At 58.1% G+C, this 14,892-nt stretch overlaps 2 protein-coding genes across 4 annotated transcripts; one reads left to right on the top strand and one right to left on the bottom strand.

The window, feature by feature from the left end:
- Positions 1–787: 787 nt before the first annotated feature.
- On the bottom strand, positions 788–3,676 carry MRPS12 (mitochondrial ribosomal protein S12). Its single transcript, XM_045785735.2, has 3 exons — positions 3,569–3,676; positions 3,213–3,280; positions 788–1,437 (listed from the first exon to the last, which is right to left on the bottom strand). The coding sequence occupies exons 2-3, from the start codon at positions 3,259–3,261 to the stop codon at positions 1,067–1,069; spliced, it is 420 nt and encodes a 139-aa protein (XP_045641691.1). The 5' UTR covers positions 3,262–3,280; positions 3,569–3,676; the 3' UTR covers positions 788–1,066.
- Positions 3,677–3,810: 134 nt separating this feature from the next.
- SARS2 (seryl-tRNA synthetase 2, mitochondrial) lies at positions 3,811–13,801 on the top strand. Of its 3 annotated transcripts, XM_087870759.1 has the most exons (17): positions 3,813–4,123; positions 7,255–7,350; positions 8,685–8,716; positions 8,843–8,918; positions 9,313–9,381; positions 9,464–9,518; positions 10,005–10,068; positions 10,290–10,395; positions 11,088–11,135; positions 11,353–11,461; positions 11,775–11,820; positions 11,905–11,992; positions 12,074–12,183; positions 12,772–12,865; positions 12,966–13,058; positions 13,181–13,246; positions 13,335–13,801. In XM_087870759.1, the coding sequence occupies exons 1-17, from the start codon at positions 3,857–3,859 to the stop codon at positions 13,476–13,478; spliced, it is 1,563 nt and encodes a 520-aa protein (XP_087726885.1). In that variant the 5' UTR covers positions 3,813–3,856; the 3' UTR covers positions 13,479–13,801. The 3 variants fall into 3 exon arrangements, with proteins under 3 accessions (XP_087726884.1, XP_087726885.1, XP_045641659.2); XM_087870758.1 differs by lacking the exon at positions 8,843–8,918 and having other exon boundaries at positions 3,811–4,123; positions 8,685–8,787; positions 9,169–9,385; positions 9,445–9,518; XM_045785703.2 differs by lacking the exon at positions 8,843–8,918 and having other exon boundaries at positions 3,815–4,123; positions 8,685–8,714; positions 9,241–9,381.
- The last annotated feature ends 1,091 nt before the right edge of the window (positions 13,802–14,892 follow it).

Raw genomic sequence — 14,892 nt, 5'->3', positions numbered from 1 at the left:
GGCTGGGCACAATAAACTAGCTCAATAAAATCGGTGCTACATGTGAAACGATGGACTTTTGTCTGTAATCAATGTGCTGTCTGCCCCCAGCCCTGATCCTAAAAGGCCTTGTGGGATGTTTCCAATCACAAGAACTTTTAGGAGGTGTGCTAAGCTCCGTGCAGGAAACGGAGGGCAGGCACTGTTGTTTATGCGGTCCAGGAGGAAAGAGGCTGAGTTTAAATGACCTGCCCAAGGTCACCTGACCAGTAAGCAGGGAAGGCAGGACTTGCAGAGCCCAATGATGGAAGGATGGCTCCCAATGGCCAAGCACCTGATCAGGTGAAGTAAGTATGACTCAGCGCCATTTCCTGAGGAAGGAAACTAAGGCCCCGGGGCGGGGGGACAAAATCCAAAGTCACAGAACAAAGAGGGAGAGCCAGGATTTGGACCCAGGTGTGTGTGAGTCTGAAAATAACCTAGAGGAGCAGCTTCCAGGCAGGCAGCAGCTCCTCCTCCTCCACGGAAGAGGAAGCTTGAGGGCGGGGCGGTCCTTGCCCAGATCCTGGGCCTGCAGGAAAGGGAAACGGGCCTCAGGGCTGCCTACCTGACTCCAAGGCTCCCCACAGAGTAGCCTCCTGCAGCTGTTCTGCACCTAGAGCAGCGATTTCACCTTCACCGAACAAGGGCGATGCTGCCAAGGGGAGCTGTTTTCTGGAGGAAACCAAGGCCCATCGGGGATCTCCGTGGCTAATTCCACACAAAGGGCAAATACCGTGCAGGAGGGTTCACATCACAACCATGGGGGGAGGGTTTGTGCGTTTATTGCAACCCCTTCCCAGCAGAGGACCGTACAGGGCCCTTCCCAGCAGAAGAGGTCTCTTGAGCCCATGCTGTACACACGGAAGGCAAGGGTGTGGACAGAGGGGTGCTTTTACTAATTCACACCCAGAACCCCTGGGGGCAAGTAGTGTTCCAGGTGGAGGAGGCGAGGCCAGGATTTGCACCCAGGACCAAGGATACAGCAGGCACCCAGAGAGGAAGGTTCTTGCTGCGGGTGAACCCCGGCCCGCCGTGGCTCTGGCGGTCACTTCTTCTTCTGCACGTGGCCGCAGTCGTACTTGCCACGCACCACAGTGAGCTTCACGCCAGGCAGGTCCTGGGTGCGGCCGCCCTGCAGCAGCACGACATGGTGCTCCTGCAGGCTGTGGCCCTCTCCAGGGATGAAGCACACGGCCTCTTGGCCCGTGCTGAGCCGCACGTGGCAGCACTTGCGGTTGGCCGAGTTGGGCTTCTTGGGCTTTCGGGTGAACGTGCGCAGCACCACTCCCTTCAGCTGCGGCCGGCCGGCTGTGGGGCCCGGAGGCGCAGGCGGCTGCTTCGGAAGCCCCCGGCGGTGCATCTGGTTCAGGGTGGCCATGGGCCGCGCGGCCCGGAGCCAGGGGGCCGGGGCTAGGCCTGGAGACACACAAGCGGGCGGGCAGACGGAGGGGGGTGTTATCCCAGCGAACGGGTCAGAGTTCTAGGCACGGCTCCAGGCACCTGACAAGGATGTATTTGTTTCCGTCTAGGGGCAGTCGCAAACAAGAGTAGCAGCATCTACTGGCGACCGTCACGTGTCAGGTTCATTTTAAACATTTGTTGTGAATTAGCTCCTTTTATTCTGCAAGGAAGGTACTGACTTTAATTCTGCTTACAAATAATAATAAAAGGGAACAGATTCACACCGTGTCATGGACTGTTCTATGCACTGTACCTATGTGAACTCATGCCATCTCCACAGCAACCCAATGGGGTGTTCCGGGGAGGTGTCCCTCCTCCTCCCCGTCATAGCCACTTCCAACCTCCATGAGCAGATGATGGCAGCTGAACTTTGATATAGATCTTTTCCTCCCTCCTCCACTGCATCCACTCTGGTCTGTCCAGCCTCGTCTATTGAGCCCCTACTTCTCCCTCCTCCTATAGTCTGGTCCCCACATGCAGCCAGAGAGACCCTGTGGACACCTGGGTCAGATCATGCCCTTCCCCCGCCCCCGCTCAGAGCCCTCCCTCCTGCGGTGCCATCTCACTCAGGGAAAAGCCGAAGTCCCTCCCGTGGCCCAGGTGATCCGCCTCCATACTTCCCTGACTTCATCTCCCTACTTGCCCCCTTGCTCACCCTGCTCCAGCTGGTGTCCCCAGACACACCAACAGAAAGGAGACCAGTGTGGCTGCAGTGTACTAAGAAGAAAGACCGGTGGGGGAGGGAATATATTTCCAAGGTAGACTGACAGGATTTGCTCATGGATAAGAAGTAAGAAGATGCCACCATAACTGGATTCTCCTCAGCAAACATTCAATGAGCACCTACTGTCTTGGCCCTAATAATGGAGGCACAATGGTGACAGAGGCAGCCCTGGGCATATCCTCTCGGAGCTCTCAGTTCAGGGCTTTAGGTTCATCCTCTTCCTGTCACTAGCACAATGCCCTTTTACACCCAAACTTCATACTCTCTCCCTACCCAGGGCAGGTCCTGGCCCTACTGTCCATTTCCATGTCTCCTTATGTGTCAAGTTACAGCGGAATCCTCAAAGGGGGCAAGACATTGCTAGAAGCCTCTTCCTAGTTGTATGCCCTTGAGCAAGACTCTGCCTTTCAGCGCCTCAGTGTCCTCACTGTATCACAGGCACCAGAATCACACCTCCCCCTTGAGCAGGGTGTATGAGGGGCTACCGTGAGAGATGCATGTCAAGGTAGCCCAGAGTTTCCTGGCAGGGCGAAAGCCTGTCATGTGATCCTTGGCGAGTGGCAACCAGAAAGTGCTTAATAAAAGTTTGCAGAGTGAGTGAGTGGCCATGAAAAGCATCTGATGTCTGCGAAGCCCATAAGGACATAAATAAAGCATCCCTCTCTCTGCGTGGCACACACTAGGATCTTGAAAAATATCAGGTGAATGAATGAGTTAAACCCTTTGCTTGGACGTCTCACCCAGGGTAGGTTATTTAACAAGTATTTGCTGAAGAAATCAATAATTGACCCAAACTCCTGGTACCCACCTGAGGACGCATAGTAGCCGCAATGCAACGACTTCCCACCTCTTGCGCCTGCAGCCCGAGCTCCGCTAAAACCCACCGTGTATCCGTGCATGCCTAATTTAAAACCCCGATGCTCCCGGGGCTGCAGCAAAGGCTCCCAAGTCCCAGAGGGGATAACCCTGTCGAGCTACGTCTCTGCAGCTCAAGTCCCCAACTTACCATAACTTAGGGACGTGTTGAGGCCACGGAGAAGGCCGGACCAGGACATCCCGCCGCCCGCAGGGTCCCTGTGTGAGGGGATGAGAGAATCAGGAAGGAAAAGGGAAAAGTGGCCGTAGCCGGAGAAGGGCCCCAATTCTCCCCATCCCGTCCTCAGAGCCTTCGGATTAAATCCACGCAATTTCCTCTCAACCCCTTACGCTGCTGACCGAAATTCCCTCTATAGATTTAGTTTCACTCTGAGTAGGTTCTCGGACACCCAGCAACTTCCCCCCACCCCGCCCCGCACACAGGAGAAGGGAAACAGAGGGCCAGGGAGATCTGGAGAACCCAAGGATTCCAACAACTTCACCGACCCTAGCAGGGTCCTCCGGCACGCTGAACCGGCTTCTAGCCACTTCCGGAGGCCATCCGGTAGGGATTGGCTGGATCTGCCTTTCGTGTACACTGAAGGGGCGGGACACAAACGACGATTGGTCAACGACAGAGTCAATCTCGGTCAATTTTTCTCGTCGGACTGTGTTTGAGGCGCGAGAGGCGCTCACCCCGTCCAGGGTCTGATTGGCAGGGAGGCTGCTTTGCAATTGGTCTAAACGTGAGGTGGGCGGGACGAAGGATGCGTGACTCCTTGTCCCCTGTCCAAGATGGCTGCCTCCATGGCGCGGCGCTTGTGGCCTTTGGTGGCTGGTCGGGGTCTTCGGCCCCGGAGAGGCTGCGTCTGCAGCTATAGCCCAAGGAGAACTTTCGCCACGGAGAGACGAGACCGGAACCTCCTGTACGAGCACGCGCGCGAGGGTTACAGCGCGCTCCCTCAGCTAGACATGGAGTCGCTATGCGCATGCCCGGAAGAGGCCGCGCGCGCCCTACAGCTCCGCAAGGGGGAGCTGCGGCCGGAAGACCTGCCCGCGATCGTGAGTGCGCCTGCGCCGGCCATCAACTGCAGGGCCGAATTGGGTTTGCAAGATACTCTCCAGCAGGGGGAGAACTTATTACGGGAATTTTAGCTCCTTCCCAAGTAAACGCCAACATGTGCTTGGCACCCATATGGGTGCCAGTTACTCACGGAGTGCTAGAGCCCTACTATCTACACACCCGTTATGCGTTCCATAAAGCGTGTTGAGTACCTGCTTTGCGCTTAGGAACTTACTACTTGCCAATGTCCTCCGTGCTCCAACCTCATGCCAGGTTTAAGACGACAAAAGAACATGGAGGGAGGGGGAAGGAAATAGGGGACAGGGATGTGAGTCAGACGAGGGTGGAGGGGTTTGCCTTTGGAGAGTAAGAGGTAGAGTCCTGTACCTGCCCCACAGGTAGCAGGCAGTTAAATAGGGTTCTCGAATGAATGAATGGTTCTACTGAACAGTTATTTAAGGAGCATCTACCATATCCCAGGTGTTGAAAGTAAGTTGGTAAGTAATATAATACCACGTGCTAGGGACCGAGAAGCAGAGTCACCATATTGCTAGACCTTGCTGGCGTGCTGAGTATGGTCCTGTTCTAAGTGCTCTGTACATATTTGCCTCGTTTCAGTTTCGCAACCACCATATGAGGTGGGTGCCATTATTGCCCCCGTTTCATCAGAGGAGAAACTAAGGCTCAGAAAAATTAATTAAAAAGTGTGGCGGTTCCTCAAAAAATCAAACATGGAATTACCATACGATCCAGCAATCCCACTTCCCAGTATATACCCCAGAGAATTGAAAATAGGGACTTGAACAGATATTTGTTTTTTGTTTTTGTTTTTTTAAGATTTTATTTATTTATTTATTTATTTGACAGAGATAGAGACAGCCAGCGAGAGAGGGAACACAAGCAGGGGGAGTGGGAGAGGAAGAAGCAGGCTCATAGCGGAGGAGCCTGATGTGGGGCTCGATCCCATAACGCCGGGATCACGCCCTGAGCCGAAGGCAGACGCTTAACCGCTGTGCCACCCAGGCGCCCCTTGAACAGATATTTGTATACCCACATTCACAGCAGCGTTATTTACAGTAGCCAAAAGATGGAAGCAACCCCAGTACCCGTAGATGGCTGAATGGATAAACAAAATGTGGTAAAGACATACAGTGGGATATGATTCAGCCTTGAAAAGAAAAGGAAACTGTGACACAGGCTACAGCATGAATGAACCTTGAGGACATTATGCCAAGTGACGTAAGGCTATCACAAAAAGACAAAACTGTATGATTCTGTTCATACAAGGTAACTAGAGTAGTCAAATTCATAGAGACAGAAAATAGAAGGGTGGTCGCCAGGGGCTGGGGAGAGAGGGGAATGGGAAGATGTTGTTTAATGGGTGTAGAGTTTCAGTTTGGAAAGATAAAGTTCTGGAGATGGATGGTGGGGAAGGTTGCACAACCATGTGAAGGTACTTAATGCCACTGAACTGTACGCTTAAAAATGGTTAAGATGGCATTATGTATATTTTACCATAGCCTTTTATTTATTTTTTAAAAATATTTTATTTATTCATTTGAGAGAGCACGAACGGGGGGAGAGGGGCAGAGGGAGAGAGAGAAGCAGACTCCCCGCAGAGCACAGAGCCTGACACGGGGCTGGATCCCAAGACCCTGAGAACATGACCTGAGCCAAAGTCAGACGCTTAACGAACTGAGCCACCCAGACACCCCTACCATAGCCTTTTATTTTTTTTTTTTAAAGATTTTATTTATTTATTTGACAGAGATAGAGACAGCCAGCGAGAGAGGGAACACGAGCAGGGGGAGTGGGAGAGGAAGAAGCAGGCTCATAGCAGAGGAGCCTGATGTGGGGCTCGATCCCATAACGCCGGGATCACGCCCTGAGCCGAAGGCAGACGCTTAACCACTGTGCCACCCAGGCGCCCCTACCATAGCCTTTTAAAGTGCTGGCTTAGAGATCCTAAATTATTTATAACCTACTAATGGATCACATCCCAAAGCTTGAAAAACACTTCCTTAGGGCATGAAGTGTGAAGAGGAGTATGGCATGTGGCTTTCTGGGCAATAACAAGGCACGTGAATTGTTCCTAGGAGCCCTGGGGAGCTATGGGTGCTTTCAGGAGGGAGAAGGCTTGGGTAAGAACTGGCTGGAGGAGGGGAGCCTGCAGGCTGGGGCACAAGGGTCCTCCGGGGAGCGGACAGGCTCTGGATCGGGGTGGGAGTCAGGGGTGGGAGGAGGCCCACCTGATGAATGTTCTTAAGGCAGGAGGGTCAGGACATGGTGCCTGGCCACAGGGCCAGGGTGGCATCCAGCAGGAGGCTCAGGGCTCTGCAGTGGGGGATGGGAGTTCACGGGTCTGTGCCAGAGGAGGAAGAGCAGACCTAGGGGAGAGATGCTTTTCCTCAAGTCATTCTTGCACATAGTGAGTGAGGAGACATCCAGGGGGAGCCACCTTGTGACCCGGCCTCCCCTTCCAGCTTCCAGCCCCCGGGAAGGAGGACAGTGTTGTTGGTGCCATTTTGTCGAAGGGAAAATGACAGCCAGAGAGGTCAGAGGGGTTTGCCCAGGGACGTGGGCCCACAGAAGGGCCTCACGACAGTAGGGGTGCCCACGAACGAGCGCCGAGCCTGCCGTGTGGGAGGGCACGGGCTTGGCGCGGCAGCCCCGGAGGACAGAGGCTGCGTCTCTCTTCTGCGAGGCCCTGAGGTGAGCGCCCACAGGGCCTCAGCTCCACGCCCCTCGGCACCTGGGTCCTTTCCCCTTCTTGCTCCGCATCCCTGCGGATGTTGTCCACTTTGGCTGTCCTCAGAGTCCGTCATCCGGTCCCAGGGGAGTGAGAGACGGCGAGTCTGACATGGGGGCTTCTCTTCAAGGAGGTGACCCCAGAGTCACACAGCCACCTCCGCTCACGTCCACTGGTGAACTTGGACACAGGAGCACACGCAGCTGGGACGGCAGCTGGGAAATGCGTCTTCGTTCTGGGCAGCCGTGGGCTTCACATCAGGGAGCTCTAGTCGGGGGGAGACTGGCCGCTGGGGTCCAGGTGGCCAGAGGCTGAGGCTCCAGCGAGAAGGGCAGGAGCCAGTGGCCACTTCACGCCTTTCCCTCCTGTGTCCACCCCCAGATCTCCATGTGGCAGGAGCTCAGGCAGCTGCGGGAGCAGATCCGGAGGCTGGAGGAGGAGAAGGGGGCTGTGGCCGAGGCAGTGCGGGCCCTGGTGGTGAGCATGGGGGTCCGAGGTGGGAGGAGCTTCACTGTGTTGATTCGACCTCAGTTTCCCCTCTCAGCACCCACGGTGGCTGGTGTGGTACCCGCATCTCTTTGCATGACTCTGCCCACAGCAGGAAACGGGACTTCTGCAGCTTGCCTGCCCTTTCTCAAGAGCAGCGAGACCTTTCGTGAAGCATCCAGCAGAGTCCCCACATGCCTCACGGGCCCAGACACCCCACATCCACACCTGTCATCAGCAGGAGGGACGGAGTTACTGCAGTGGGCTTAGGGCTTCTCGAGAGGCAGTCTCCCGCTCAGTCCACAGGGAGGGTGAACTGAGTCAGGTGTCTGTGGGACTGGACGAAGGGGGGCAAGTAGTCCTGGGTTAGACAGCCAATAGCATCTGCCACAGGGGGCGGAAAAGTCATCGTAAAATGAACAGCAGACGTTTACGTAGCGGTCACTGTGTGCCAGGCACCGTTCTAGGTGCAGTCCTCACAACGCTGTGAGACAGGAACAGCCCAAACCCAGTTTACAACCGACGAAACCAGGGCCCCAGGAGGTTAAAAATGTGCCTCAGAGTCACTGCCAGAAAGTGGGGGCGGCAGGATTCGCACCCAGGCGTTCAGGCTGCTGGCCACCACTGCACTCGAAGGCCAGTTGCAAGACTAGTACATCTCCCAGTGACCCTACTGCGTAAGTGCCAGGCGCCCGGCTACATGCGTCACGGGTGGGAAGCCAGTGCAAACAACAAAAGTGATCACAGTTAACGTTCAGTGAGTGCTAACCCGGCTTCTCAGGGAAGCCATGCGCCAGCCCTGCTGGTGAGCTCCTGTGAGCCCATTTCGCGGATGGGAATACCGAGGCTCGGAGAAGGGACGAGATTTGCCCAAGGACACACAGCTGGGAGGCACCCCATATTCAGACCCAGGTCTGCCTGCTTCCCCTCTGCTGCTGCGGATCGTAGAAGGTCGCAAGTCCACAGACGTTACCTCTCCAAGTCTCAGTTTTGTCATTTACGAAACGGGGAGCACAGCGATGCCCGCTTATGGAGTAGGTTACGGAGAGAGAGGACCGTGTGAGAGCCCTCTGCGGAGACAGGTGTGAGGTCAGCAGAGCCGCAGGTGTGATTACTGTCCATTATCTCCCAGCGTTACTGAGAGAGAAACTGAGGCACAGAGTGGAGGAAGCTCTGTCCGGCCAGGCACCTGCAGAGCAAGGGAACCCCTTCCCCACTCCCATCCCACACCCCCTGGCTCTATTTGACCTTTCACTCCTCCATTTCCCTCCTTTCCGGCCCCAACTTCAGGAACCTAGTCACCCTCTCCATCTCTCTTCCACCAGGTAAACCGGGACAACGGTCAAGTACAGCAGGTACTACGGGGGCTTGATGTCCCGTCCCTGTTGGGAGTGGGCGGGTGCCACATGAGTCCTGATTCCTGCATTTGTGACCGAGGACAATAAACAGGACTGTCAATCCAAGTTATTGATTCGTGAAACAAAAGGCTGCCTCCAGGTCCTGGCTCTGTATTTGGTTCTACTTCCTTCTCATTCCCAGACCAGCTTAGAGAAAGGGGAGCCAGCGTGGGGCGCAAAGGGGACCACTTCCCTGATAGCTGCGCCCGTAGTCCTGGGGCTTGGGTCATGTGCCTATCTTGGAGCCAATCACTGTGGCCAAGGCCATGGAATATTCTGGTAGGCCAGGCCTGAGTCATGATCCTCTGGACACGCCATGTGGTGGGGAGGTGAGGGGAGGGGATTTCCCAAAAGGAAATTCAGGCTGTTGGACCAAGGAGACAATGAGTGTCCACCACAGAGGTTCTGCCAGCAAGGCTCGAGGTCAGACTGGTCGAGGGACCCCTGCCCCTTCCTGGGCTGACCCCACCTGCCCCACCCCCAGGACCCCCAATATCAGAGCCTGCGGGCACATGGCCGGGAGATCCGCAAGCAGCTCGTAGTCCTGTACCCCAAGGAGACCCAGCTCGAGGAGCACTTCTACCTGCGGGCGCTGAGGCTGCCCAACTGGACCCACCCGGACGTGGTGAGCACCGTGCTGGGCGCTGGGGGATTCTGGGGGCCCGCCTGGGACCACCTCCCCCATGATACCCACTGTCTCTTTGCAGCCCATCGGGGACGAGAGCCAGGCCCGAGTGCTCCAAGTGGTCGGAGACAAGCCAGGTGGGCCACCCCCCGGGCCCAGGGACCCTAGAAGGGGTGGGGCCCCCGGGGTCTGGGATGTGGCTGGAGCCTGTGGAAGTCCTGGTGCACCCCTCTTCTGGCCTTCCATCCTGTCTCTGTGCACAGCAGTCTGTTCCTGCCCTGCTTTGGCCCCTGATTCCCATGTGGCTCTGGCTCTCTGTCCCCCTCCCTCTTTCTCGCTTCTTCCTGACATTCTCTTCCCCTTGCCCTCTCCCTCCTTTTCCACCTGTTTCCCTGCATCTCTCTCCATCTCTCTCTCTCCCTTTGCCAGTCCTGTCTCTGCTGCAACCACATTCCCTTTCTCTCCCTGCCTCTCCCCTCCCTTCCCCTCCTCTCTCTCCTCTTCTCTGTCTCCCTCTCTCTCTCTTAGTGCCGCTCCTTCCTACCATCTCTCTAATCCTCTCTCCATCCCTGTTCCATGTCTCTCCCCCAACCCTTACCCCACCACTTTTCATCCCGATCCAGCTTTCTCCTTCCAACCCCGGGGCCACCTGGAAATTGCCGAGAAACTCGACATCATCCGTCAGAAGTGAGTCCCACCTGCCCACTGCCCCTCCCCCCCCCACTCCCCACCCCAGCAGCTGGCTCAGCGCCGGGTGTGGAGCCGCCGGGGCCTCGCCCCACATGAATGTTTGATGCCCAGTCCCCCGCCTGGCAGCTGGCCTCTGCCCTGGGGTGCAGAAGAGTCCCCCTCGTCCCCCACCAGCCCCGGCCCACACGCATCCACCTGTCTGCCCATCTGTCTCCCAGGCGCCTGTCCCATGTGTCCGGCCACCGCTCCTATTACCTCCGTGGGGCTGGGGCCCTCCTGCAGCACGGCCTGGTCAACTTCACACTCAACAAGCTCATCCACCGGGTATGGGCCAGGATGGGAGGGCTGCCTGGAGGGGGTGACATGGACGCTGACTCAGAAGGCTTAAGGTGGGGAGGTGGGGGACACCTCTGCTGCAGTCACTGTTTACAGAGCTCTGTGTGTGTTACTGACACGTTTCATTCTTAGAGCAGCGTTAGGAGGTAGCTGCCATTGTTATCCCCGCCTCAGAGATGGAGAAATTAAGGCCTGGAGGGGGCGTAGCTAGCTCAGGATCTCATGGCTGCTGCCTGGAGCTGGCCCTAGAGCCTGTGCTTGTCCCCTCACCACCTGCCTGTAGCATAAAGGGAGCATCGGGGAAGTGTGGTGTTGCTGAACCAGGAGGGGTTGGCAGGGGCTGGAGGCATGGGGCATGGGCGGCGGTGAGGGACTCGGCCATTTCCTGGGGGCACTGGGGAGCCACAGAAAGCTATCACTACACCTTCCACAACCCTGTGCAGGCTGAGCTGAGCAAGGAAACCGTGAAGCCCCAGCAGAGAGGGCCCTGGTGAGGGGGACACCAGGGTCCCGGAGCCAGCTCCAAGCCCACTGCTCAGGCCTTCCTCAGTTTCCTCTGAGGTTGGAAAGACAAGCGGGAGCCGTTGGCCCACTCTGCAGTGTCACTTCTTCCGGTCTGAGCTTGGGGCCTGGTGGGGCTCCTGGCCGCGCTCCTCACCCCACCCCCTTCCTCTTCACAGGGCTTCACTCCCATGACGGTGCCAGACCTTCTCCGAGGAGCTGTGTTTGTGAGTGCTCCCCAGGCCCTGTTCTGGGGGCCCCAGGCATGAGGAACAGCCTGTCTCCCCTACAGAGACCACCGTGGGACTGGGTTGAGGGTGTCAGGCCAGAGCAGAGAGGCCAGGGCAATTCCAGAAGCTTCCTGGGGAAGAGCGGGGGTTATGATTGCAAAATAAAGGCCGAGGTCCCCTGTCCCTGACCTCTGTGGCTTGGCCTCCTCCCCAGGAAGGCTGTGGGATGACGCCAAATGCCAACCCATCCCAGATTTACAACATCGACCCCTCTCGCTTTGAAGACCTCAACCTGGCTGGGACAGCAGAGGTGGGGCTTGCAGGTAAGCACCTGCCTGGAGGCAACAGCAGGGGTGAGGTTACCTCCAGCGTCCTCAGAGCAGCAGGGATTGTAGGGGGACAACCAGGAGCATCCTAGGGGTGACAGCTGCCTGCCTAGGATGTCTCAGTGACCCCAGGCGCAACATGTACGGTTGTGTAGGTTGTTTACTGCACAACAGCACAGTGAGGATCCAGCCACATGCCCTGCCATGAGGTCGTGTCTGCCAGAGGGAACACCTTTTCTAATTCTCACAGAGGTTTCCTGTGGATGGGTGGTGCCCCTGCCTGACTCATCCTGTTCCCCTCTTCTCCCAGGCTACTTCATGGACCACTCCGTGGCCTTCAGGGACCTACCCATGAGGTGATGCTCAGTTCCTTTAGATCTTGTCCCCACCTGTGACATTTCCTCTCCCCTCCCTGACTCCACCTCCCCTGCTCCCCCCAGGATGGTTTGTTCCAGTACCTGCTACCGGGCCGAGACAGACACAGGGAAGGAGCCACGGGGACTGTATCGAGTACACCATTTCACCAAGGTTGGTGTGGCCGGGACTGGGGAAGAGGTCACTCCAGTGACCCAGGGCCTCCTGACTCCTGTGCCTGCTGTGCTGCCCCAGGTGGAGATGTTTGGGGTGACGGGCCCTGGGCTGGAGCAGAGCTCACAGCTGCTAGAGGAGTTCCTATCTCTGCAGATGGAGATCTTGACGGAGCTGGGCCTGCACTTCCGGTGCGGAGAAGGGTGGGGGTGAGGGAGGAGGGATGGGCTGGCTACGTGCTCCCTCATCGTGAACAGCCTCACCGCCCCCCCCGCCCCCTTTTCCCGTATTAGGAATATCCAGGGTGTGCGTCTGTCAGTCTGTAAAATCCCATGTAGGACCATAGGACGGGGACAGCAGCCTAAGCAGCAGAGGGCGTGCCGGTGTGGAGGCCCAGGCCCCTTCCCTCTTGTGGCTCCCATCCCTGTGCTGCCCCATCTGCACTTCCCCCCAGGCGGCTCCCCGGCCCCCGGAGCAGAGTGGGAACACCCCTTCCCTTTCAGGCGGGACCTGCAGGCAGCCCCACGCCCCTCCGGCCCTGTCCGTCACGGGCTTCCAGAGAGGGCTGGGGATGTGGGCTTTTTCCTCGGGGACCCGGCGACCTGTTAAAAACCTGGGGTGCTGAGAGTGGCCCATGCCTTCTCCTCCCCACCCTCCCCTCCATCCTCTCCTCTTCTGCCGCCCCCGCTGCTGCCACGTCCTCGTATCACCTTCTCCACCTCCCCGTGCCTCCACCTCTCCCCCGCTGACCTTCACCATGACTTTCTCTCCCACAACAGCGTCCTGGACATGCCCACCCAGGAACTGGGCCTTCCCGCCTACCGCAAGTTCGATATCGAGGCCTGGATGCCAGGCCGCGGCCGCTTTGGCGAGGTGAGCCCCCCAGGGCGGTAGGGTGCCTGGTGGGAACGGGTCGGGGGGCCCCCCCTCCCCCACAGCTGATCCTCTCGGCCTGCCCCGCCCCCTCGCCCAGGTCACCAGTGCGTCCAACTGCACGGACTTCCAGAGCCGCCGGCTGCACATCATGTTCCAGAAGGAGGCTGGGGAGCTGCAGTTCGCCCACACGGTGAGCGCCCGCACCCCCCTCCCTCCCTCCCCAGAGCCTCCACCCTCCTAGGCCCACACCAGCCTCAGCCCTCCCGGGCCAGTGGAGGTCATGATGTGGACGCGAGCGTGCCTCTCTCCCAGGTGAATGCCACGGCCTGCGCCGTCCCCCGCCTCCTCATCGCCCTCCTGGAGAGCAATCAGCAGGAGGTGAGGGCTGGAAGGATCGCGGTGGGGTGGGGGGCAGAGGTGGAGGCCTGGGGCAGTGGTAGGGACCTGAGGCCTGCTCTGTCCCCAGGATGGCTCGGTCCTCGTGCCCCCCGCCCTCCGGCCCTACCTTGGCACCGATCGGATCACGGCCCCCACCCACGTGCCTCTCCAGTACATTGGCCCCAACCAGCCCCAGAAGCCCAGGCGCCCGGGCCAGCCTGCTTCAAGCTGAGAACTCCCCTTCATCAGTCAGCAGGGCTGTGGTTGCTTCCTGGAGCTCAGGGGACCCTAGAAGCCTGGGACCTATTTTCCTGAGCGGAGTCCTGACATCTGCACTCTTCGTGTCAGCTCCGTGCCTGGGCCACTTCCCTACTTCCCCAGAATCAGCCAGTGACCCTGACGTCACTGACAGTCCCAGCCTGCACTGGAAAGCAGGACGTCTGGGGACTTGAAGGTTGTAGAGATGGGGGAGGCAAGGAAAAAGCCTCCAACCCTCCTTCTTTCTTCCCTCCCTCGGGGCTTAGCAGGAAGTCCCCAATAAATGGTCAGAAGCAAGGCCTCTGTGGATCTGTGAGCAAGGGGGAGGACCCTGGCCGACTCGCTGGGGATGCTGGGCAGCTGGTCAGAAGTGCTAAACCATCACAGGGTCTGTGGCCGGAGGGACCATGGCCAGGAACATCCAGCAAGCCCCGGAGCACATGGACGGCAACTTGGGGGCCACCGCCAGAACTGAGAGGATGCCGAGTCCTCTCCCTTTGCTCTAGGACAAGGGGCACCTTGCACTGACCCCAGTTTCAACCTCACCCCTCCACCTCCCGTGGCAGGGATGGGTCCAGGAGACAACACAGCCTCAGTGAAGCCAGAACTGGCTCTGCCCCTCGCTCTGCCCGGCGCAGTACATGAACCGTCTTCCCAGCTCCTCCAGCCACAGCCCGTCCAGTGACCCTCAGCTCCTCTCCTGCCTCCATCAGTCCTTCCTTCAGCAGACCCCGGCTGCTCTTCCTTCAGAGTATCTCCAGAAGCCGTCCTTAATCTCTCCTCCCTGGTTCTGTCCACTGTGACTGAGTCCCGGCAGCCTCCTCCCTGCCTCCCAGCTCCCTAGGGCCCCACGAGAAGCCAGAGCAACCCTGTGGACCCCCGTGGCAGGCCACGTCCCTCCCCCACTCGGAGCCCTCATGTGGCTCCATCTCAGGAAAGGACAGAGTGGTCCCCAGGATCCACAAAGCCCCACATGATCTGCCCCCTGCCTTCCTCCTCAACCCACCTCTCTCGATCGTGCTCTGGGTCTGGCCCTTCGAACTCCGCAGACCTTTGCCCTTGCTAGTCCCTTCGCTGGCTACTCTTTCCCTCCATCTTGCATGATTGCCTCCCTTTTCTCACTCAGGCCTTGGCCCAAATATCCTCCCCCGAGAGGACTTCCCTGCCCGACAAGAGTAGAGCCCTAGCGCTCCTGGGACGCAGGAGTCTAGGAGCATTTCCTCCTTCCTGACGCAGAGCCAAGTGCTGCGTCTGCCCCTTCTCAGCTGTCCGCTCCGAGAGCTCAGGGAAGTTCGCCAGTGTGTCCAGTGCTGGAGCCCCGGGCTTTATAAGAGGGCTGGGCATACAGTAGGTGCTCAATAAAAACGCCCAGCCGGAAGGGGCTGGGC

This window comes from Ursus americanus, chromosome 21 (genome assembly GCF_024610735.1).
Source record: "Ursus americanus isolate L20-20 chromosome 21, mUrsAme1.1.p, whole genome shotgun sequence".
Lineage (NCBI taxonomy): Eukaryota > Metazoa > Chordata > Mammalia > Carnivora > Ursidae > Ursus > Ursus americanus.
The sequence above is the reverse complement of the archived record's forward strand: the minus strand, read 5'-3'. Positions and strand labels throughout refer to the sequence as shown.

Bases quoted from the DNA above. Each gene is read 5' to 3' on its own strand.
- MRPS12 (XM_045785735.2), bottom strand. From the start codon at position 3,261: ATGTCCTGGTCCGGCCTTCTCCGTGGCCTCAACACGTCCCTAAGTTAT. The intron at 1,438-3,212 runs GTAAGTTGGGGA...GTGTGTCTCCAG, and splicing joins CAACACGTCCCTAAGTTATG to GCCTAGCCCCGGCCCCCTGG.
- SARS2 (XM_087870758.1), top strand. From the start codon at position 3,857: ATGGCTGCCTCCATGGCGCGGCGCTTGTGGCCTTTGGTGGCTGGTCGG. The intron at 11,462-11,774 runs GTAAGCACCTGC...CTCTTCTCCCAG, and splicing joins AGCAGAGGTGGGGCTTGCAG to GCTACTTCATGGACCACTCC. The intron at 11,993-12,073 runs GTTGGTGTGGCC...GTGCTGCCCCAG, and splicing joins GAGTACACCATTTCACCAAG to GTGGAGATGTTTGGGGTGAC.